The 26,233-nt window shown below is 33.8% G+C and overlaps 1 protein-coding gene across 2 annotated transcripts; it reads right to left on the reverse strand.

The window, feature by feature from the left end:
• Positions 1 to 1,214: 1,214 nt before the first annotated feature.
• On the reverse strand, positions 1,215 to 25,012 carry LOC106661071 (protein argonaute-2-like). 2 transcript variants are annotated; one of them, XM_024230186.1, is made up of 20 exons: positions 24,856 to 25,012; positions 22,799 to 22,835; positions 20,392 to 20,879; positions 17,827 to 17,887; positions 17,089 to 17,302; positions 16,408 to 16,513; positions 16,119 to 16,315; positions 15,827 to 15,960; positions 15,450 to 15,687; positions 15,249 to 15,384; positions 10,661 to 10,780; positions 9,383 to 9,502; positions 9,028 to 9,143; positions 7,240 to 7,412; positions 6,988 to 7,147; positions 6,825 to 6,915; positions 6,557 to 6,751; positions 4,776 to 5,012; positions 2,864 to 3,051; positions 1,215 to 1,659 (listed from the first exon to the last, which is right to left on the reverse strand). In XM_024230186.1, exons 2-20 carry the CDS (start codon positions 22,815 to 22,817, stop codon positions 1,575 to 1,577), a joined length of 3,078 nt encoding a protein of 1,025 aa, XP_024085954.1. In that variant the 5' UTR covers positions 22,818 to 22,835; positions 24,856 to 25,012; the 3' UTR covers positions 1,215 to 1,574. The 2 variants fall into 2 exon arrangements, with proteins under 2 accessions (XP_024085954.1, XP_024085961.1); XM_024230193.1 differs by lacking the exon at positions 24,856 to 25,012 and adding an exon at positions 24,045 to 24,138.
• Between the last annotated feature and the right edge of the window lie 1,221 nt (positions 25,013 to 26,233).

Here is a 26,233-nt window from a genome sequence, read left to right on the forward strand (position 1 = left end):
TAACCCTTCTATTTAATTTCAAAATGTACTTTTCTAAGTTTCAAATTAACCCTTTTTAATTTTAGATTAACCTTCTGGAAAGCTTAAAGTTAACCATTTTAAATTACAAATTGACCCTTTTTTTACAACTTCAAATTAACTTTTATAATTTCAAATTCACCATTTTTAATTTCAAATTAACCTTTTTTAACTTCAAATTAACCATTTTAAATTTCAAATTAAGCTTTTTTATCTTCAAATTAACGATTTTTAAATTTCATATTAACCGTTTCTTTAAAACATTGAAAAACTTGAGAAGGTATGAAAACAGAAGTACGTAAAGTAAAATTCCAGTATATTTGAGAATTATTTTTTAATATAAAATAATTAGGCTCTTAGAATGAAAAAATAATTTTAAAAAATCCTATGATAAATTAATTGCAATTGAAATTAAAAATTATATAAAATTAGGTATAAAAATAAAGTATGTATTCTCATACATACTTTTCAATTAGAATATATTTTACTTTAGATGTATATAATTCATTCCATCTCCTAAGTTATTTAAAGCTATAAAGAAGGGGGTAACTTGAAGACACTAAAGGGTTAATTTGCAGGAAAAGCTATATTGCTATATACCATGGTGAACAAATTTCCAATTATTGACAATATTAATGTATAGTCGAATTACTTGCAGAAAACTTGTACAGTCAGATGAACATTTTCTATTTGAAATCCAGATTGCAGTTCCATTCCCATGAACTGTTCTATGCTCCTCTCAAAGGAGGAATTCTTGTCTCTCATATGTTAACAGTTCCTAAATCAATAACATCAGAACGTGGATCTCATTCTAGCTTTGAAAAAGATTTTGTTAGCTTTAAAGTGGAACACTTTTGGAGCCCTGCTTTGTTTTTATACTTACTATTAAGTCTTTATTTAGAATATCATATTTTTATTTAAAAAATAATAAAAACAAAGTCATGGTTTATACGATCACCAGATTTGTCTCCAAATTAGTACACTTTGTTTACCATAGTTTTGTTGTATTAATTGTAGGTTTTTGTCTATTCTATACTTATATTTCTTATTCAGGGTTGTAAAAATTTATTTAAAAAATCAATAAAATACAATTTTCTTTTCTTTTGTGATGTTTGCTGAAAAGTGAGTTGAAATTTAGGACGAACTTTATGGATCAATGGGAAAAAGATCGCAAGGGTAAAATAAATTATATGAGCGAGGTAAAATATAAAGTTTTATTTTTATTTTTACAAAAAAAAGGGTATTAGCACGCCCACAAATTACAATAGTAAAACACAAATTTTCATCACTTTCAAGTCTTTCCAAATGACTTAACACTTCAATACTAACAAATAAATAATGCAAAATAATAGATTAACACATAAAAAATAAAGGTTGGTTGAAACTGAATATAAAGATTTGTTATAGGTAAGACAAGAGACTTCCTCCTGCTTGTTTAGCTGTTTTCCTTCATTACAGATGGTATTAGGAATAGAATAAAATATATAATAATAGAAGATATTACAACAGTCTGGCTAGACGGTAATATAAGCACTTCCATACTGGTATGAATTCAATTAAACAAAGAACATAGGGCTATTTTTAGAAAAAGCTTTATTTTGTTCTAGACAAGATTCCTGCTGTTTAGGAGTAGCGAATTTGCTGAAACAAAGTAAAAAATATGTAAGTATATAATAATAATAGTTTGTTTTTATTGTAAAAAAAAACATAATAATAATACAAGCTCCCTAAAAGACCCAGCCCCTTCACCCCCACAACCCTTCAAACATACTGGTGAAAGCTGACAACCAAGAAATAAACAATACGATAAATACGATGGCCGAATGCCCACATCAACCAGATGAAATTAATGAAAAGAGATTGAACAAAAAATGGAATAAGACCACAGTGGCCAATTGGTTACGGTGTCATATTTGCTATGCCAGTAGTCCTGGGTTCGAATCCCGGCTTCTTAATTTATAATATGTCAATAGTATTGTGCAGTTCTGAGCCATTGCCTACAACACCCAACAGGTATTGGACATTAAGCCCCACTTGCATGACAGAAATTTACTTTACTATATACTGAACTGGAGTTGTATGAAGCCATGAGAACGTTTCAAGAATGATCTGAAATCCTGTGTGGCTGGACCTTTAAAACTAAAAATATTTTTATAAAGAAAGTATAGTCGAACTTCCCCAAAAAACACTTCTAATGTTCTAATAATCAGACATCCCTCACAACTGGATAATTTTACTTGCTGGCATTATTCCTTTACTTTACAATAGTGCTTCTAAAAACTAGACACTCTAATGAACAGACACGGACACTATATANTAAAAGCACATAGCAAAAAGTAAAGCAGTCCGTCCTTAAAAGTCTTGCACCCCACTCAAGCCCTTCTTGTTCAGTTTACATACCGTGATTGCAACAAATCGATTCTCAGTGAAACAAAAAATTATTTTACATATGTACATTCATTAAAATTCAATTTTTACTTTCACTTATATTCTTTAATTTTCCAATAATTTATCATCACTGTCGTCTGTCAAGCATTTTGCCATCTTCAGTGTGCCTGTCTACAGGAGGATATCCCACAATTTCTTATTTTGAATGTCAAAGTCCATTATGGAAAAAGCTTCAGACTTAACCAACTTCTAATAAGTGGACAAAACCAATTTTGGCGTCTGCTTAGGAGAAGTTTGAATGTACATTTATTTCTAAAATAAAAAATACAAAAATTTTGGTTGTTTCCTATCATTTTGGTGGAAGACTTACTTTATCTATACATATACCACTACTGAAAAGAAAAACAATCGGAAACAACCAAACTTTTTTTTCCAATTTGATAAAATTTACACTTACTTGTTGTCAATATAAGACCTGGCGCGGAAAGCGGCTAAATGTGCATAATAAGTCGGCGCGGGATAAGAAACAGATCGTGTACATCTTGTATACAAATAACACAAATTATACGTAATTTCTTGTAGATCGTCTTCTGACATTTCTGAGTCATCACATAAAAGATGATATTTTGTCGGCCGACTTGTTCCCTACAAAAATATAAATTGATTATTTACATTTTGTTGAGATATTTATACACTTTCATCATATTTATACTTGTCAAAAATATCGTAATATATAAATCTCGGGATTTTTTTTTTCTTAAACCAAGATTTTTTTCTTTATATTTGTAGTAATGTTTGTTCCATAAGAGCAAATATGTTTAATAGCAAAGGAGGGATCAATGTATTTTTTTCAATGTTATTTTTCAGTTTTTCACTTTTACTAGCTGTGATGATTACAGTAGATACGAGCCATGATTTTCTTTGCCATGAGCTATATAAGCTGTGATGAATGACAATCATCACTCTTCATGAAGGAAAATCACTGTGTCAAACATTACTCATCAGAAACTGAGAGTCACTAAAGTCAACCAAATTCTGCCTGTGCCAGAATCCCATAGACCATTTTATTAAAGTAAAATCAATCCTTTAGCACAATTCATTGAAGGCATTAATAAACTCGATCGCTGGAACTCTCAGAATATCTTGTCTGTAAGAAGACAAAAGGAGTCAAATTTTTATCAGAAGGTGCGTGAATTCTTAACCACATAATGTGTAGAAAGAAATGATTTGATGGCTCTTTCTCTTTTTTTCCTCTTTTCTCTTGGAAACTACTTCGTCAACATACTGTTCTAAAGGCTGCAGTACCTGGGATCCTCATCACCATCATACTGTTCTTTTTCTTCAAAAACCTCTCTTTTGCAGATGAAACAAAAATTCTTGCCCTTATGCTGTAACATGGCTCTTGGTTGAAAGGATTGCCACCCTATTTGTTTGGTCAGTTTTTGGCCATAGATGGAATCTTGGCTCTCAAGTTTCATCTGCATTTTGTATCACCCTGCCTTCATTCGACTGTTTTTTGCTTCTAAACTACCGAACTTAGGGAAGCTTTTATTCATGGGTGTCTGTAGACAATTCCTTGTAACCTGCAAAACTCCGAAACCATGAGACCAATTTCTGTCTAATTTTCAGAGGTCGTGCATGTTGGTTTCTAGATGGTCCTATATGAATTTCATCCCAATCGGATTAATTCACAAACTTAAAATCCCACATCTACGGAAACCATTAAACATATTTTGATAGAATTTGCAGGGATTATATGAGTTGGATCCCAGATAGTCCCTAAGAATTCCATCACAATCATATCAACGGGATCAACTCCACATGTTCAAATGTAATGTATGTATGTTTCAGGTATTATATGATTGCTTTCTATATGATCCCCTATGAATTTTATACCAAATGGATTAATGTATATGCATGCACAAAATATGAGGAAGCTATATTGCCCACACACTTGGTGGATTGGACTTTCTTTGTTTTTTAATGGCCCTATGAACTTTGCATATTAGCCAAGGAGAAGTGTGTATATATATACTTTCTTACATTTTATTACATTCACTATAATTTTCTTTTAAAAATACCTTTATCCCTATTATTAATTATATACCTGGATACTGGCATGTGACATGTGACATTATATGTGTTATATATATATATATATATATATTCTACAAGCCAAGAGTCTACATGCTAACCACTCGGCTACCACGGTAGCCAAAAGAATCGTTGAAATATTATGTATTAATATAAAATTCATCTTGAAAATTAAACCTTTCCTGAACAGACTAAAACACTTCTTTTTTACATTTTATTATATTGACTATAATTTTCTTTTAAAAATACCTTTACCCCTAATATTAATTATATACCTGGATACTGGCATGTGATACGAGATAAAAGTCCAATTCGGTTGGATGCACTATGTCAGTATCTACAACTGTGCCCGCCGGTACATTTTCATTTTTACCGCTGGCAAATTTTTTCGGTGGAAACAACCTCGTATGATGTCGTTTTTGTACGACAACAAACGTAAGAGGAGGATTATATTGATCGCCGCCGAGTTCATGGCATGCCTTCTTCACAGCGCTCACTTCTCTATCGATTACCTGTGGTAAACAGACAAAATTGAAAACATTAATTGTAATAACCATTTTTATGTGTTCCTTTATTGAATCAAAGTACCAAATCATTACAGTACATTAGTACTGTTCTGAACTAACAGGGGTATTTAGATTAAACAAATATATACACATTTAAAAAAAAACTAATATTATTGCATACACAAAACGTTAAACCTAATAGAATACCTTGCTTCCTTTTTAGTCAGCCGTATCACTATAATGTTTTGTTTGTTGGAATGATAGACAAAAAATGAGAACCTTCAACCTTTCATTGCAAAAACTTTATTGGAAGCAACATTTCTGGCTTCTTTAGGTTTTATCAAACGGTGAAAATGAAAGATAAAAATGTTTTAAATAGCTAAAGCTTTTCTATATCAAATTGAAAATTATTTCAATCTTAATTACTAATCGTTTTGAGTTAAACAAAAACTTATAAAAACCAAAAGTTGGGAACTCACACTCACTCGGTCATTTTATCACACTCACTCGGTCTTCTATCACATTCACTCGGTCATTCTAGCACACTCACTCGGTCATTCTAGCACACTCAATCGGGCCATTCTATCACACTCACTCGGGTCATTCTATCACACTCACTTGGGTCGTTCTATCACACTCATTCGGTCATTCTATCAAACTCACTTGGTCTTCTATCACACTCACTCTGTCATTCTATCACACTCACGTGGTCTTCTATCACATTCACTTGGTCATTCTATCACACTCATTCCGTCATTCTATCACACTCACTCGGTCATTCTATCACACTCACTTGGTCATTCTATCACACTCATTCCGTCATTCTATCACACTCACTCGGTCTTCTATCACACTCACTCTGTCATTCTATCACACTCACTTGGTCTTCTATCGCACTCACTCTGTCATTCTATCACACTCACGTGGTCTTCTATCACACTCACTCGGTCATTCTATCACACTCACTTGGTCTTCTATCACACTCACTCCGTCATTCAATCACACTCACTCGGTCATTCTATCACTCACTCCGTCATTCGATCACACTCACTCTCTCTCTCTCTCCCTGTAACCAAACTACTTTTTCTCTCACTCACTTTCTACATATTTCGCACTCAATCCTCTTCCCACCAAATAATGTTTTAATAGTTTTATTTAAAATTCTGATTTTGAATGTTTGTCTAGTCTAGATTACTAGAATGTTTGGTGATTGGGGGGGGAGGATAGTGAATTCAAAAGGGTGGAATTACTTACTTAGATTAATTACCTTAGAATTTGGATGAATGAATGGACAACAACTAAGACCAAACTGGAGCAAACGAATTGAATACTCATATACAGTATTTAGGCATTGGGGGCTTCAGTTAAGCATAAAGGTGGCCTTCTAAATAAAGGGCCTAGGCTGGGAGGACAATTTCAGAACATTCTGGTTATATACCGTGCGAACCAACGAAAAGAAAAATAGGACAGAAATATGCTGAACATGAATTGAAGTTGATAAATGATATTAAATATATGATCACAGGTCTAATACATAAAATGATAATTACTTCTTTAAACTGTCCTTCTGAAACACCATCTCTGTAAAACATTATGGCTTGAGGCTTATAATGAGTAGCCCTGTAGAAAAACATCAATTGCTGTTTCACTATAGACTTTAAATCGACGATAATTTCTTCCCTTGGTGCTTGTATCGTCCAGATCGTATTGTAACTAAAGGCCTTTGGGTCATGACTAGCAGCAACCTGAATTAAAGTTAATTTAAATTTTAAATGTATTTTAATTGTTATTCGATGTTAAAAATTGCGATTTACTTACGGCTGCAATTGATGGTATATTCGGTTGATCACGAGAAGGATGGGTAACATCAGCACCGATCACAATAACCGGCTTGCGAAAAAAGTCAGGCCTTTAAAACAAAAATTAATTTAAAAAGATATATATAAATAACTGTAAAATGTAGTTTTAAAAAATAATCTACCAATGTTCGTTTCTTATGCTGTGGTTAATTCCATTGAGTTTGGCGTTTAATTTCAAAAGGATATTTAAAGCTGTAGCATTGCTCATTTTTGATATGGTCCTCGATCGTATGCATTGTGTAAGAAGTCCTAAATTCAGTTCAGCCACTTGCTTGACTTTTGCTGTTAAAATAACATTGCCATTTATTTATTATTTTTTTAATTAAACACCAAAATAAAGTAAATATAGTTATTTACTTAGATGGTACACATACCGTATGAAATGGGACCTCTTTCTGGTATTATTACAAACAAAATTTGACAATCTGCAAAATCTCCCATTTCTTTATCAAAATTCCTAGGGTTCGACAGTGTTTTAATACTATACGGATATTCTATAGCCATTCCAACTTCTTTACTGGCATTGAACAGTGCTTCAGCAAAATTTCTGTAAAATAAATAAATTAAATTAGCAAGAAAGAAACAAGAAGAACAAACTTCTGGGGCTTAGAGCCCCCTTGAATAATGATATTATAAAATACAGCCTTATCTAGACTCGAAACAATTCCTAAAGCTGTGTAAGTCTATCATCCAGCTCCCTATGATGTATGTGTCCCCTGTACACAATACATCTATAGTCAATGTAAATAAGAGAGTTGATTAGAAGACGCATACTAAACGGGAGAGGGTTTTAGGCACAACAAAACTGATGGAGGCGGAAAAGCAGCAGCAGGAGATCTGGGAAATATGAAGTTTCCAAGGTCTGATCAAGGATAAACACAAGGATCTTGGGACAGAAATAAAGGATTGGAGGAGGGAACGGCAATCGAACATGAATTGGGACTTTTCTACATTAAGGTTCAGCACGCCATTTTCAATGGCCTGGGAGCTTATTCAATTGAAGTCCACCTGAATTCTTACAATTGCAGGTTTAAGACCAGCAAGTGTTAAGGAAAGGTAAATTTGGGAATCATCCACAAAGTTGATGGGAGCAATATTTTTTTGGAATTAGGGGTCACTAATGTAACAAGAGAAAGAGAAAGAGAAAAAGAGAGGAGAGAGAGAGAGAGGAGAGAAGAGAGTGAGAGTGAGAGTGAGAGTGAGAGTGAGAGAGTGAGTGAGTGAGAGAGAGAGTGAGAGAGNAGAGAGAGAGAAAGAGAGAGAGAGAGATAGAGAGAGAGAAAGAGAGAGAGAGAGATAGAGAGAGAGGAAAACAGTGGATCCTTGGGGACTCCAGAAGTGATGAGCTGGGGAGAGGATGGGGCTTATCACGGATTGATAAGCTTTATTGTCGATACAGTGAAACCGCTCTTATCCTCCAGACCCGGGCTTTACCTACACATTTGCCTCTGGAGTGTGCTGTGTCCAGTTAACAGTCGAACTATATTCTAGTTCTAACACATTTTAGATTTTTAATAGTTCTGCCTTTCGTTTCTGGGATGGTTCTTAGAAGAACTTTTTCACACGCCTTTGATTATTTACACACAAATAACCTTTGATTATTTTTAATCCATTGTCTGATGGACGTTTCTGGCAGTTTGGTATGCCACATAAGGGTTTAGGGCTGACAGGCGTCCTCATTGAACTATCCTTGGCCTTCTTCAGTGCTCTTATGTTCTGTGTGCCCTGACACCTCTCTATAGGGGCCACCTCTCTTAATGGACAATTTTTGCAGTCCCAGCAAAAAAAGAAGAACAAAAGATTGCTATATATTTTAAACCCCTCTACAAAAGAATCTGTTCGTACCAGGTCATATCTGTGTGCCAGAGAGAAACGGTTCTTCAGCACCACTCTACACGTAGACCCAGTCTAAGCAAGACAATAAGCCCAAAATCATAGCTAATTATCAACCATATTTATCCTGGCTGATTGATTGAATAGATGATGTAAGCTAGTATGTACTCCATTTTTTCTCAACACCCAGGCTTGCAAAAACAGAGTAAAAAGTCTCTAATCGCCTGCCTGACCACCTGAGGCATGAGACAAACGATTTATAAAATTTAGAAACAAACCTGGGGATTTACTTAGGTAAAAAACTATACAATAAATATAACGTTCATTACCTCAATTGTGGATCCTTAGTATAGCTATCGGTATTTAAAATGGCCCACTTTTCCAAATTTTTAGGATTTAGAAATTTCCCTGAACGCCACACACCACTATTTACTCTTGCTTGTGCCTAAAAATATTGTAATACCATTTATTTAATTGACCCACCCACACATAAAAGAATATAATGTCTATTTTATTACACAATTAAAAAAAAAAAATCCGGTTTAATTATAAATTGTCAGTTTGTAATAATAAACAAATTAGCAATCTATTGATTTTGCAATTTTATGAATGGAATGCCATCTATTTTTAGAATTTTAATTTATTATACTTTTAATATATGTATAAAATAAAGATAGCTCTTACCCCCTTGTAATCCAAAACCGGAGGATTTAAAATCCGTGCAGGTACCTTAGTGAACTCTTCTGCCACCGACAGTTTAAATTCTTTTATGCATGGATCAGAATTAAATTTAATACTTCTCATCTAGAAAGAAAAAAAATAATCAAAAAAATTTTTTACCTACCTCAGAACAAAAAGATAAAACAAGATTTAAAATTTCTCCTTGGAAATCCTTGGCTTGACACTATGAGTATTCACGATCCTTGTGTTAACTCTGTTGAACTGAGTTTGATTGAGATAAGTGATGTTCTGTTAAAGGTGGAGCATTTGGGAAATACAGTTTTAGTCAAGGTTCATACTTGTTCCCACTGCAAGCAAGGCTCCTGGTTTGCAAAAAAAAAAAAAAAGGGAGGAGAGGAGAGAGAGAAGGGAGAGACGGAAGGGATGGAGTGAAGGGAGAGAGTGAAGGGAGAGAGAGAAGGGAGGGAGTGAGAGAAGGGAGGGAGTGAGAGAAGGGAGGGAATGAGAGAAGGGAGGGAGTGAGAGAAGGGAGGGAGAGGGAGGAAGGGAGGAAGGGAGGGAGGGAGAGGAGCGAGGGAGAGAGGAGCGAGGGAGAGAAGGAAAGAGAGGACATGAGAGGGGGAAAATGGGAGAGAAATATTGTACTTTTTTTAATATTTTAAGCCGTAAATCTGACCACTCGCCAACCCAAAAGAAAACAAAGGAACATCTCCAAAAAACCCTGGAAGGTGTAGAAACGCAACTATCGCCCCACTAAAAAGCAAAAAAGGGGTACTTATAGAGGGAAAGTTTTTGTACATCACAAACACGGATCATCAAGTTAGTCATAAATTTGGAATCGGGTAAACCTTGGGTCTTTTGGCCATCAGGGCGCACGGATTTGATTTTCCTTCCCTCCCTGATTTTATACCCATAAATGGTTATTTCAGGTAGCTCAAAATGTAAAACTTAAAAAGCATTTTTAGAACAGAATCTAACTAACTCTAGAAATCTTTTGTTTTGTTAATTTTTTTTTGGGGGGGGAGGGCGTTTGAAACAGCACAGGTCATTATCACTCCAGGTGCTGGTGTTTTTGAAAAAAAGCACATTTTCTTAGTATGTTATCCAGCAGCCCTGAATTCTAACCCGAGACCTTTACCTTACAGTGATGAGCTTCGTGACAATGCCTAAACAGATACAGACATCCCTCCAGAAATGGTTATTTTTCTATTTGAGAATTGGTACAATTAAGTAACATGCTCTATTCCTTAAGACTGACAATAAAATTTTCAGGTAACTTACGGATGACACAATTTTCTGTTTTCTTGCTGGGGCACTCACTGCGGCAAGTCTAACCATCTCACGTGTCTGTAACTCGTTCAGTTTTTTCATAATTACTTGCCTTGGGACAATCTCACACATCTATAACATAGAAAACAATATATTCCAACTTAATTGAATTGTTTTTGGGAAAAAAAATTCTTAGGAAGGACACTTATTTAATATTGGGTTGTCCGGAAAATAATGCAGGATTTTGGTATTAAACAAAAAAAAAGAAACTAGTTACTTTAAAGCAATGTTCTTTAATCAAAATAATTTCCCATACNGTAATCCTGTAAACGTAAACAGAATATTTTATATAGATTTTTTTTAATGAAAACTTAAAATCCTGCATTATTTTCCGGACAACCCAATAGATTGGGTTGTCATGCAAATTTTAAATGAAATAAGTAAGCTACTGTGAAGTTGTCAAATAAGTTCATTCTGTTTTTAACCAGTGTAATTAAATACATTTTAGTGAGATAAAGATCGAAACGTTGGCACTATAAAGAAAATGTTTTTCTAAAACCTACGTCACACCAGACCGCATCTCACGACCTCCAAATAATCATTTATAATTAATACAATTTTAATTTAATTTAATTTTATATAATTTTTAATTTTATTTAATTTTAATATAGACTTACTTCTCAATTATTTTACATTTAATTTATTTTATGCAGGAATTTTATTTTACATGCTTATATGTATTTAATAACACCTTCTATGCTTTTTTGATGTTTTTAAGAGAGAATTAATAAGAGAAATTAAAAGGATAATTTGGAAGTTAAAATGGGTTAATTTGAAATTAAAGAGTTAATTTAGTGTGAATAGGGGTTAACTGGCAATTAAAAACAGGTAATTTGAAGTCAAAAATGGTTAATTTGGTGCAAAAAAGGGTTAATTTAAATGAGAAAGTCTTCTAAGAGTCCAATTATTTTATATTAAAAATTTTTTTTTTCCAATAAACAGGAATTTTACTTCATACATTATATTACTTCATACAACTGCCAAGTTTATAATTCTGAGAAGAAAGGGTTAATTTTAATTTAAAAAGGGTTCATTTGAAGTTGAAAAAAAAGGTTAATTTGAAATTACAAAAAGATTAATATGTAGTTAAAATGGTTAATTTGGTGTGAAAAAGAGGTCATTGTAAATTAAAAAGGAGTAATTTAAAGTCAAAAAGGGTTAATTTGAAATTTAAAAGAGTTAATTTGACGCTAAAAATGGTTCATTTGGTTAAAAAGGGTTAATTTGATTAAAAAACTATTTTCCTGAACACACTAAAATGTTTATAAAGTTGAAAATCGGAAATTAAAACGAATTAATTTAAAATTTAAAAAAAGAAAGGAAAAAAGTGTTAATTTGATAGAAAAAAGCAATTTTTCATATGAAAACTTTCTAAAATGTCAATTTCTAGATTAAAAAAGGTTAATCTAAAATGAAAAAGAGTTAATTTGAAATTAGGGGGTAATTTAAAGTTAAAAAAATGTTTGATGAAAAAGCCTTTTTTTCCTAATGAAAAATCACTAGAATGTTAATATAATGTTAAAAAGAGTCAATTTGAAGTTAAAAAGTAGTCATTAAAATCAAAAAGGGTTAATTGATGGAAAAAAGGTATTTTCCCTAAGAAAGCCAAGGTATTTTCCATATGAAAACTTGCTAAAATGTAAATTTGAAATTAAAAAGAGGTAATTTTAAGTTAAAACGAGTTAATTCAAAATCAAAAAGAGTTAATTTGACTGAAAAACCTATTTTCCACATGAAAACTCATTAAAATGTCATGTGAAATGTTGCCTTTCATAGGCATTGTTACAGTAGCTACAACAGTGGCCAGTAGAGCAACATAAACTTATAGTAATGGTAAAACCAAAATTTTATTTGTTATAAGGCAGGCAGGACATGCAGGATTTGCCAAATGCTGAGCAAAGGTTTGCCAAATCCTGTCTAGTGGGGTAGTTACTCGCTCGGCTAGTTGCCAGTTTCCGTGTCCACTTCAAAGTGCACAAATATTCGCTGTTCCTGGATAAAATGGGTGGTTGTACAAATGCATGTGTTACTAACTGCTCAAAAATGAATAGTGATCATTTTGATTTATTCTTCTCATTTTTAATAATGGATGTACTGAAGAATAGTAAACATGAAGATTACTCATTCTAAATATTGTTGTTTCTGCAAGACGGAACTTTTTCAAAAGTGCCCACCAGATCCTAAATGAAATACAAGATGTTTTGGCAAGGCCTTTATCAACGCAAACAATTTGTGATTGTGACAAGTTAGCCTCACATTGTATGCTCCTTTGAGATGACCAGCAGCAACAGCACTCCACCATCAACAGACTATGGTGCAGCGAGCACCTAGAAAAGAACACCAATTGGAATGCTGTTGTTTTCTGAGGAGTCAAACTCTATCTGTGTAGTGATAGCAGGTGTCGAAGAGTACCAAGAACAGTGGATGTGTACAATGGCCCAGTTTGTGCTTCCTTCAGTGCAGTTTGGATGAGGTGGTGTAATGGTCTGGGCTGGGATTTACACGGGGGGGACCAACTGTACTCCATATTGTTGAAGGCAACTACCACAGTCCATTATGTCCAAGAAATTATCGAGGAATACATCCCTTAAACCAGGGATCTCATTGGCAGGGATTTTCTATTTCTGGATGACAATGCCAAATCTTAGAGGCATCAGTGTTTAGAAAACCTGGGAATTTCTCATCTGCCCCTTTCCCCATTGTCTCCAGACCTTAATCCCATTGATGAACACATGTGGGATGCGTTGCTGAGAAGGCTTTTCGATCGCCATCCGCAACCAGATGACCTGCAACAACTGAGTGTAGTATTGCTACATCTATGGAGTGAAATTCCTTATGAAATTAATTACAACCTTATTAACAGTATGCCTAACAGGTGCACAGACATTTCAGCTAACAGAGGACATTATACCCAGTGTTTACGCCGGAGAGAATTTTATTCATTTTTTTTTTTTAATTTTGTTTATTTGTTCAAATATCCATGGAGACGAAAAACAAAAAAAAAGGGTCTCGGGGTCCAGCTGGCCAGTTAGTATTGGAGAGTGGACGAACGCATTTGTCTAATTCTTTTTGATCTCGATTTGTAATCGAAGTTACAATTTACGAGTACCCTGCCGGATTACGAAGTTATTTGTTTTCTCTTCGCCCGCTCATCGCTGTGGAATCACGTCGCCTGCAATTCTTCATCGCACATCATTTTGCTGTTCACAGGTCAGATTTTTCCTTTCGGCTACTCACGTCTTCTAATAAGACTTTAATTTGAAGTGTTTGTTCTCATAATTGTTAAGTACTGTGAAAAACATTTAAAACCAAGTTTTTTGTATAGTTTGATTAATTTTCTGTAATAAGTCTGTCACTATTCTCTTTAATCTATTGACCCTGGCCAGGTCACTTTGTTGTTCAACTTATGTAAATTAAATTAACTTTATCGCCCAATGTATGTATATCATATTAATTTAATTTAATCTATATTTCTTCATATCGCGTCCTGATTCTGTCAGGGAGTCAACGTGAAGGGACAGGTTCCGGCGAACTAGCAAAGGTAAGGAGTGTTGCTGCCAATTAAGGATAGCCCCTTCTTCCAACACCCAGTATTAATTGTTTACTTGTGTCCAATAAACGAAATTATGGAATTAAAACCCTTTTTTTTTTCAAAGTCCCTTAATGAAATTTTCCTGCAGTATAAACATAATTTCTAATAAATTTTAATACAATTATAATAAAAATGCTAGAAAAAGTAAATACTACAAAATTGGTAATCCCTATTCATTTTTGAGCAGTTTGTAAGAGGCACTATATGGGGAATGCTAAGGCTAAGATAACAGTAGATGCAAGTTCTGACGAGTACATCTAAAATCCTTGTCAGAACAAGGTTACATTGTGCATGTTTTGTGAGAGTCAGTATGTTTCTGCCTCCCAGCAAAATGGACAAACTTAATGAGTTTTATTTTCTTGAAAGTCGGTTGATATTGTTAGCTATCTGCTAGCTGTTGGTAGATATTGTTGATATAGTTATTGTTGATAGCTGATGGGAAAACAGAGTATGTTAACCACTTATTTTCCACAAGAGACGATAAGGTAGAGTTTCAAATTTACTGATAGTATTGATTTCTTGAGCAACTTTCTCCCACTTTTGAGAAATATCTCTGTTGTGATAGTTTTTGTCTTTCATGTCCCAGAAATACCGATTCTTAAACACAAGAAATATCCATGGTGAAATAACCAAAACTGTCTAAATTCAATATCAGAATGCACAAAAAAATCAAACTCGTTTGAACGCTCGAATGGTTCTGACATTGTGCTTGTTCGGACATGCACTTTGCTGCCAAAGTAAACACTATCATTGGAAATCAAGTACTTGTTTGTTCGGATGAACTCGTCAGAATTTGCATCCACAGTAACCGTAGCCTAAGCCTAGGCTATTTCAACACTGGGCAAATATTTGATGTTCAGAGAATCCTGCATATCTGGAGCAACCTTTATAGATGTGGACACATCCAAATAACTGATACAACTTACTTATCCAACAATTTTTTTTTACCTCTATTGGCAGTGTTATTGATTTCTTAGAAGATCCGCATACAAGCGAAGGCAAATTATGGTATTGGATTTTATAATTGTGTTTATTATAAAAGTAGTCATAAACGTTCATTTCCCCCTCACCATCAACTACAAACCTGTATAAAAATACATGTGAATTAAGAATTTAAAAAAATAATAATAATAATTAAACAAAACTTACTTGACTTCCTTAACTGGTGGACCTACATTATCTACTTTGTATGTTCGTTTTTGTCTGGGTTGACCAGGAATGGGAGGAGGGAAATAAAATACTTTCAACCCCTTAATAAAACTAGTAAATGTCAATATTTCATTAGAATAACAACGTGTTGGAGGGAGAAGATTGTTAGGCGATTTTTTCATAATTTTTGCCAAAGCATCGACACAGGGGATGGGCATCGGAAATCCTCTATGTGCAACTGAAAACAAACAGAAAAGACATAACGTTTCATTTATGTCCTTCTTAGAAGGGGGTTTTATGTGAATTTTTGAAACCTATGACACAACAAGCATCTAAGACCGATTTTCTTGGCAATAAAGGGATAATTTATTACTTACCATCAATATTTAGGTATGTTTTGTTTGTGCCGATTATTGCACTTTGGAAAAACCCGTACCAAATTTGGAGACCATCTCCAAGTTCAATGACCTCTGCAGGCTGTGTGAAATAAGATCTCCCTACCTGTAAAAACCTATAAAAACCAAATCAATAAATTAGGGCCCCTAATATATATACTATATACACACAAGAAAGTGATTTCAATAATAAAGCAGTAACAAGCATAGAAAATTTCTTAATATTTAAGTGACTGCTCCAAACTTTTGACTTTATGTGATCATGCAATCTTACCCTTTAGCAGATGGCTGACGTAAAACAATATCAATCGCTTGGATAGCTTCTTGTGGAATTCTAAGCGAGCTGCCTCCAGCCATGTACTGAAAAATAGTGGCCAAATTCACTTCATTTGCAAATTTGATTGTAACAGTTATTTCTCTAGCCCTCCCGTTGTTCATCTGATCCTGAACAGTGACAGTAGACATTACAGCCTAAAAAAATCAAAGAAAAAAAATGTTTGTATTATTATAGAAATAATTAAATAAAGTCACTCATTCATATTTTGTTTTCAAGCTGTTCTTACATCACCCTGGAGGGGCAGTTTTCTGTAACTGTAAATATTTTTTCTCCCGTCGAAAGATGGATAGCAGTTTGGAAAATATTCCCTTCTGACCAGTTCCACAGCCTCTCTAGAAAATGGTTTCAATTTATTAAAACTATATTTTCATCATACATTGAGATTTTCTCAAGTTAAAATTTCTGAATAATTCTCTATTCAATAATTGATTCTAGATTTGAAAAACACAAAAGGATACTATAATCTACAAGGTTCTATACAGAATAAAATTTTAATGCCGTCAACTTCCCTACATAGACACTTCTAGTAACCAGACAATTTTATTTTCCCCTGCATTATTCCATTTGTGTTACTTATAAAAACAGTTCTAATAACTGGACATACCAATAGACTATAGATTTTTAAATGAAAAAGGCTCTTATAAGGGGATAAAAAATGGAAAAACAGCTCATCCAAAAAAGACAGATAAAAACTAAAATGTTTTGGCAAGTTTGACATGGTCAGTTTCTTTTTAAGTGGACAAAATACATTTCTCGAGTGTTGATTGTAAGTTACTACATCAATAATTTACATCAAAAAAGTTAATATGTTAAGTAATTTACAATGAAAAAGTTACTACTCAAGTAATTTACAATGAAAAAGTTAATACATGAAGTAATTTACAATGAAAAACAAATTCTACTTTACCTGTAAAATGCTCTGGGTTTTTCAGGCTCCACAGTGACATCGTAGTGATAGACAATCATATTCGATTTGTCGATGGTGAGAGCTAAATGATTTGTTTCAACGTAAATGTGTTCTCCTTTATTTTTCTTGGCTGGTCGTTCATTTCTTTTTGGAATTGTGCAAGATAGTTGCATCTGTTTACTCTCAGCGATTAATGATTCCATTGCTTTTGAATCTGCATTAAAAGCAAAAATTTATAATGGATGTAAATAAACATTAAAAAAATTTAAAACAATTACATTCAATCCATTATATTTACAAATTACATTATTTTTCTAAATTGAAAAAGGCAAAAAAGAAGGAAAATTCAAAAGGTTGTAGGTTGAGATGGGGAGTTGGGGTCCAAGTGGGTTGAAGTCATGATAGCTCAAGAGGTAGAGCAACGGTAGGGAGGGAGGGAGGAAGGGGGAGAGAGATCCCGAATGAGCCTAGAAACATTCTTTTTCGGTAACATGAGGATTTTATCTGATACAATTTGTTCTAAATAAATTTTGAACTACATTGTAAAATTTAAACTATGTTCATAATTCCCAGGCCCTGAAGATGATCTCAATATAGATCGTAACGTTGGCACGATAAAGAAAACGTTTTTCTAAAAACCTACATCACACCAGACTGCATCTCACGATCTCAAAATTACCAAATATTGAAATAAGTTCATAAAACAAGGTAGAAATAATGTACTACTGAGATACTTGCCTTGACTTGAAGCTTGAATATTGGATGCTTTTTTGGATGGAACAGCTTGGCTCTGACCACTCTGAGAATCAAATAATACACATAATATAGCTAAAGTAATTTAACATTTGAAATATTGAAAATAATTAACATATTGACATACATATTACTAGTTGAGCACAATGAGCCATTTCACAACCCTTTCCCCCCCCTCAATCAATGCAAATATAGAGAAAAGAGAAAGAATTATAGGATAAAGAAATGATTTTTTTTCTTCTATTGTATATTTGTTTTGAAAAGAAAGATTAATTTTCTCAATATTAAAGTTGTATTGGAAGGATTAGTGATTATTCTAACCTTGAAAATTTTATAGTGTGTCCAGACGCACTAATATGATAGGATCAAATTTCAAACTGTTCACTCCCACTTTAATTTTTACTACACTAGAATTCAAATCAGAAGATAAAATAGACACAGGACAAGACACTCGGAAATGGTTAGGGAGAGTATGAAGAAGGGGTAGTATGGTCACAAGAGAAAGGAGTAAGGGACACAGGTTGGAGGATACACAGTATAATAAGGTGTGCAATAACAGAAAATGAGCACAAAAAAAAGTAAATAAAGACTGAAAAACTTAACACTAATTAAAGTGGAATCTTCTGAAATTAATCTCATGTAACCGATTCTCGGAAAAACTAAATGTTGTCAGCTTTGGCGTTCTTAATGAATTTTATTAGAAATAACATATTACCCCTACAGCCGTACTTAATCCCAATACCATTTTTACAATATATCTCATTTATTCTCAATAAAACACAAGTTTCACAATTAGACTACTCTCAATACACCACAGTTCTCAAAATAATCATATACCAAATACCAAATCATGTAGGCAAATAATCCAAATTAACCGGACGGTAATCTAAAGGGCTCCTGGCTTAGGCAACTTAAAAAGGTGATTCACACACATCAGTGACATGACAGTGTCCTGGCTGGCATTTTGTTCCACCAGCGGATTTGAATGTGTTATAGGAAAGTGAATCGATTTGTTCACGCGTGAATGTGGCCGTTCCAACAGTGCTGCCCATTCACACTCGCCACTTCCTTGTATCCTCATCACCATCACCAATAATGTTTACATTATGAATAGTAAAATGGTATAATTATAATATATTATGAACAACGATTAAACTTCTTTTAAATTCCCTCCCTGTAAATGTAAATTTTGTAGTGTTCAACTTTTACATCTCGAATCCACTTGGGAAGTAACATAATTAAGAAGCAATTAATTAAGGTTTTTAGTTGAGATAAAAAAGTCAATGGCACGAGCGGAATTCGAACCCACGATCTTCGGCTAGATACGCCGCTGCTCTACCACTTGAACTATCATGACCTCAATCCACTCGGACACCAACTTCCCATCTCAATCTTTTGAATTTTCCCTCCTTTTTGCCATTTTTCAAATGTCTTGTAATCGGACTGGATTCTAGGCGACAAATGAAATGGCCACGGAGAGCTTTAGTGAAGCGTACTTCATTTTAAATCATTAAATTCGCTAATTTCGTGGTCCGCTTGACCAATTAATATATTACAATTAATTAAGGTTTTTAGTTGAGATAAAAAAGTCAATGGCACGAGCGGGATTCGAACCCACGATCTTCGGATAGATACGTTGCTGCTCTACTACTTGAGCTATTGTGACCTAGATCCAGTCGGACACCAACTTCCCATCTCAACCCCAAATTCAAAAGGTGGGGTTGAGATAGGAAGTTAGTGTCAGAGTGGATTGAGGTCATGATAGTTCAAGTGGTAGAGCAGCGGCGTATCTATCCGAAGATTTTGGGTTCGAATCCCACTCGTACCATTGACTTTTTTATCTCAACTAAAAACCTTAATTAATTGTAATATGTTAATTGGTCAAGCGGACCATGAAATTAGTGAATATAATTAAGAAGTTTATGTCTTAAATTATGCAGCAAGCAAAATTTTGCTCCATCATCCACTATTTCTTTGTAAAGTGTAGCAAATTCCCCTTCGTCCCTCTCTTCTTCCATGCTTGATGGACTCACTTCCATTTTCTTGCTTGTGGTTTCTCTTCATCCAAAATCAGTGCAACAATCAAAAGTTCATCATCATACAAAAAAGTGACATTAAACAATCAGGTTGACATAGAGGATACACTACTAAATAAATACTGCATAATATGGGTACAATATACAAGGAATAAGGCACAAGGAAGCAGGGACAAGAGTTGAGTCTATTGTGCTGGCTACAACCGTTTCAATGTTGGCATTTTGAAAAGAACAGTTTTTTTTTTCTATTCTGTTTTGTTTAAAGGGTGATGATGCTCACAAGGTGAGTGAGTGAGTGAAACGAGTTATCCATAAATAAAGGAAATTTGCTGGAACTAAAATCGTTTTTAAATGTACCTAAACAATAATATATCATTATATATACAACACAAAGAGATACAAACCTTAAAAGAAATATTCACATTTGCTTATTTTCGTTCAAACATTTAAGAGCACCTTTCTCTATAATGAAAAGTTCATTACTATTGCCTAATATAATATTTTATATACTCACAGGTGGTGGTGTTTGAGGCTGCCTTTGGGGTTGTGGTTGTGGGGAGACATGTTGCTGTTGTTGATGCTGTGGAGATATCTGCTGCTGTTGTTGAGGTCGTGGGGGGACCTGTTGCTGAGGTTGCCAAGAACCCCTTGGTTGCTGTTGTTGGGGTCGAGGTTGCCATGGGCCCTGTTGCTGTTGAGGTTGCTGTTGTTGGAGTTGTCGTTGTTGTGAGCTTTGTTGCTGTTGTTGGGGTCGAGGTTGCCATGGGCCCTGTTGCTGTTGTTGTGAGCTTTGTTGCTGTTGTTGGGGTCGAGGTTGCCGTGGGTCCTGTTGCTGTTGTTTGGGTTGAGATTGCTGTTGTTGGGGTCGAGGTTCTTGTGAGCCTGATGGTTGTTGCTGTGGAGGTTGTCGTGGGCCCTGTTGCTGTTGAGGTTGCCGTGGGCTCTGTTGCTGTTGTTGTACTTCAGATTGTTTTTCTTGATTGTTCTGAGTTGGTTTGTTCTCTAGAAAATAAAAATTGCCATTATATTGTATTTTGTCTTGCATCTTCATTAGTAAATTAAAAAAGAAATATTATAATAAGAATCGAATAAAATAAATTGACAATGAAATTCGAATTGGCCAATTTCCAACTTTGTTAAAAGTCTGCGATTTGTCATTAATGTCTGAAATACTTACTTTAATCATTTCCAATATCCTGTCACATGACAAACTTAAACAGTGAGGACAGAGAGACATCAATGATCAGAAATGACCAAATGTAAGCTAAGGGTTTAGTTGAAAGAATATCCATTTTTTAAGTATGCAGAAATTTAGGAAATTGATCAGCATTCCAAGCTAATACGTCATTTTTATCAGTTTTCAGTTTTGAAGAGCAATGTTAATTTTAATTCATTACTGTTTGCACATGGGATTGGTTAAGGCATTTTTGTTCAGGTTTCGTTTGTGATAGTGTATTTTTACAAGGTGTTTTGCTCATTTTTTTTTTTTTTTTTTTTAATAACTGCAAAGGGAAAACCGCAGCCCACAATAATAAAAAAAATTGTGAGGTGTATAGTGATAATGCTTTAGAAGAAAGCACAGTCAGCAAGAGGTTTGCACATTTATAAGCAAAAATTTTGATTGATACAAAGCAGTCTTGTTTCATTTCAATGTGCGTCATAACAACTGTCCTTATACGCATGGTGGATGGAGTCTGCGTCCTCCTGTTTATACTTTCTAAACTCTCCCTACGCTTCACTTGCTATACGGTTCTATTCGAAATTTCTAGGGCCACCTCACAAAAGGCAAAAGTGTCACTGGCTTCAATCATTTCAATTTTTTTTAACTAAAAGTGATTTTTTTAAAACATTTTACGAAAACCATGTAATTTCCGTTTCTGGGTATATGTTTGGATAGTTTAATTATTTACCCATTTTGTATGATTCAGTTAAATAAAGGAAAAATTATAGTACAAAGTTGAAATCACTTTTATTCAATTACACACCCAAGTTGGGCAACATTCTTGGGTTGCCCCTACTTCATTTCTTTGGTGCTGAGAGGGACGTAACTGTTGTGTCATATAATTTATACCGCTTAGATAAATGTAATATAAATATAAAAAAAATCATTTACATTATTTTTTCAAAGTTCCAGAGAACTTTTACATGATAAATTGGGTTCCACCATGGAAAGAACCTGGATTTTATTCGGTATATGGGTTCCTTACATGTTTACTGAGAAGAACTGGACTGCATCTGTGATTCCCTCCTAAAACGCATTTTTAAAAAGATTGATTAACTCAGGATGAAAAGTGGGTCCTTTACAATAATTATTTATGGAGCTTCTTCTGCCTAACTGGAATATTAATTCTAGTGTATACTGCACATAATTCGAATGATTAAAGTCAGCCATTTACCAAAACAACAGGCTAATTGCAAAGGTTTCTTTTCAAGTAGGACAGCACATCACAAATTGCTGCTATGCTTTACCTCACCCACCTTACTTATCCTTTTACTCCTTACTTATCCAACATTTACCCTTATTCCAGGCTTGGAAATGTGAATGTGCGTCATAGGAAAAGACTGCATCGCCTGAAGACTGCAGAAAACACACCGAGAAGTTCGTCGCTCAAAAACCTTAGAAGTTCTGGGAGAATGGAAATACAAAATTGCATGGATCATGCAACAGATAATGGAACAAAATGGTTCATTCATTATTGTTTACAAAGGCCTTAAATTTTCATTGACAACTTATTTTAGTGAACTTGTGATTATTTCAAATGGTATATACAAATGTTTCCTTTAGATGAAAAGCACTTTTATTTAAGAGTCATTTCTCCAGACTCGATTTAGTGACTACATCATTCAATACTGTCCAATCAGCAATTTTATTTAGAAAAAAAAAAGCACTGGCAATTATAACAAAAATTAATAATACTCACTTTTATTTTTTTTCCCCATTTTTTCCTCGAGTTAACACTACAAACAAGAAAACAATTAATACATGTAAAAATATTAATAACAGACATTCTCATGGATATATAGGTCTATTTAAGCATTTTACTTCAAACAGACACCTATAGTAATTACAGTTTAACCTTCGAGAGGCCACACAGGGTACAAAGTTACTAAAGTTACAAATTTAATAATTACTAATTTCAAATACAGTACGATCCTACGTGAAGCGACCACTTTAGTGCGCCTGGGCGAGATGCTAAGTAACAACAGTCAACATACATAAATTTTGGGATCAACTGCTGTAATCATTGTTGTGCTTCTTTTTGCACATTTTTTACTGTCTTAAGCCTTGAGATTTGTTTATTATTTAATGCATACTCATTTCGGAGTACCATTGGTGTTTCAGAGCTGCTAGAGCAAGAATCATACTCCAAGTATGATCGACTTGAAGCATTTGAAAGATAAACAAATCTCAAGGCTTATTTGGCGGTTTGATAATTTTTACAAGCAATAATTTTTATGTATTTCAGTGATTCCAAATGAGGTAATACTTATGATAAAATTCTAAATGTTTCGGCAAACAGATTCATTACAATTATTATAAATGTCATGAACTTTTGTACCAAAGATGCTAGCACTGCCTTGTAATCCGTGGCAAAAGGCGACCATCTTTATTTTGCAAGAATAAATCCAGCAATTCCAAATGGTTACGATAAAATTTTAGCATAAGTCGTCAAGTTTACTATAGCCTACTTTTTAGCTTTTTTAACTATTTTATAAATATAGAATAATACAGGCCTAGAAACAACATTAAATACAGTGAATTTAGTGGACTTTAAAATGGATTGGATTGGACATTATTATTCAACTTAAAGCCAGGTGGAAATGTATTAAATACCATCCTAGATTCAGATGAAACCTGCTTCAACAAGATGATTAACTCATGATTTGGCAAGGTTGACAAAATTTCACCATTTTCAACTTTTAATCATGCAAAACCCACCACTGAATACGACAAGGCGAAACCCATCTGACAGACCAAAACAACAATGATAGGCAGATCAAAACCATTACAAAAGGGCTAAACTGCAGATTCATTAAGCAGGCCTCTCAAATTTTGTACAAAAGTGAAACAAAAAATCCACTGAGTTTCATCAAATCTGCATTGCCAAAATGACAGACCATACTCCTACAAAAAAAAAATTGTATTTTTCAAATAAAAAATTTTACCCTCTGCTAGCCGATATCAACTGATATTGCATTCGCTCGTTCGACGTCACGTTTCAGCTTGTAACTTAAACGATAATAGTTTGACTCGTTCAAACTTGTCTTGATCAATTAAAAAAAGTTCAACTCTTCCTCTCTCCTTTTTTTTTTTTTTTTTTTTTTTCAGGGTTATCTTTCAACTCAGAAAATGCCTTCATGCCTTTCTCAGATATTATATAAACACTGATAAGACTGAATTTTTTTTTTTTTTTTTTATTATTATTGTTTTCAAGTCTTGCTATTGGTTCAATTTTCTTTTTTTAACATTCTACCTGCCTAAGAAAAGCGCAAACTTTCTAGCTTTAAACAATTTTATTACTAAACATCGGTAAGAGCTCATTGTAATTCAGCCATTCAGCTTGATAGAAATTTGATTTAATCCAACGTTTTACAACATGGAAGAATTAGATTTTTCTTAAGTACATTTTACAAAAATATTTTTAAAAAAATAATAATAATTGCACTAGATGATGCAATTACAAGTTGAAACGGTAGATGAGCTAATATGACTCTCTGCCATATAAGCGAACAAATCATATAATGATAAAACACATAACCAAATAACACGATACGGCGTAATATTCATATTTACCGAAAAATACTAATCTTTTATAAATTGTAAAATAACGTGCTATTTAAACATCTGATATTATAAATGAGTTATAGATCAGAAGAATGAAAGGGCTAGAGACGTGATAAAAAATGTTGACTTTTCGCATAACATAAAAAAAAATTTAAAATAAAAAACAGCTATTTTCCAAAAAAATACACTTACAGAAAAGATTGAAACCTAAAATGATCAAACAATTTTCAAAACTGGTGTATTTGTCAAAAAGTACTTTGTGTAACCGACGTGTCCTTGGCTAGGACAGATCAACGAGTTGTAACTGAACAAGTACTGACTTTGACTGACCTCAGGACCTGATGGCTGACACTCGTCCCGAGACCTGGTGAGTTTTGTTGAGACTGCACTTCAAATCCGACCAATTGGAAGAGGAGCAAAGTACGGCGGGATTGGCCTCGTCCTTTCAAATGGTAAAAATTAACAAAAAAAGTTGTTTTAAGCCGGCGAGTCGCTTTAAGGAATCATAGATTGGTAGAATCGTAGAAAAAGATCCAGTTGATAAGTAATAAACTCATTACATACATATGTTAACAATTTCAGTGCAACATACACTTTGTCTGAGAATATTTATGTTGTAATGTTTTTTTTTAAGTATTTCCTGTCCTCAGAGGAAAGTTGTAAGGACTTCATTTTGTAAAATTGATGGTGTCGGTTCCTAGAGTTTTTGCTAGGTCAAAATTTTCCCCTTTGACTCCTGCCCTCAAGTCTGATGTTAGATCTGTCGTTTTTGTTATTTGACATGGTCTGTCAAATTTTTTCTTTTTAATTTTGTATTGTTTTTCTGGCTAAATCATTCAATTTAGTTTTTTTAAAAATTTTATGATGGCTTACTTTTAAGCCTAACTGTCGTATGCCATCCTCTGGATCCCAGTGTTAATTCGATTGCTTTGGCTCTCTGAGAATATTAATATTTTAGTTTTTTTAATGTATTTCTGGCCCATAGAGGTCAATTATGTGGATTTCTGCTTGAAAAATTGATTGTCCTTGAGGTTTTGCTAGGTCAGAATTTGACCCTTTGACTCCTGTCCTGAACTTTTATGCTAGATCTGTCATTTTTGTTACTTTAAATGGTCTGCCAAAATTTTTCTTTTTAAAATCATATCACTTAATTTTTTTTACATTGTTCTAGCTAACTGACTCTTGTTTTTTTAGTTTTATGATGACTTATTTTATAGCTAACCTTCGTACGTCATCCTATGAACTCCAGTGCCAAAGCTATACAGTTGCATATCGGCTCATCTGAGCCTGAGAATATTTATTTTTAATCTTTGTTTTAGCTTTTCATATTATTTAAATTGGTAAAAATTTTTTCACTTGTTATGTTTAGCAATATTGTTCCATTTTTAAGAAATTTTACATTGGATTGAGGGCAGTAGTAACTGGGGTCTAAACCCCAAAATAACCCTATGGCCACACACCAGTGTCATAAGACCAATGTTGACATGTTGACCAATATGTGGTGGACTCTTCAGGCTAACGCAATAAGGCTGCTATGTGGCACCCAAAGACAAGTGTGTCTTAGTGTCAC

Source organism: Cimex lectularius, unplaced genomic scaffold, assembly GCF_000648675.2.
Source record: "Cimex lectularius strain Harlan isolate CLEC.00 unplaced genomic scaffold, Clec_2.1 scaffold60, whole genome shotgun sequence".
NCBI lineage: Eukaryota > Metazoa > Arthropoda > Insecta > Hemiptera > Cimicidae > Cimex > Cimex lectularius.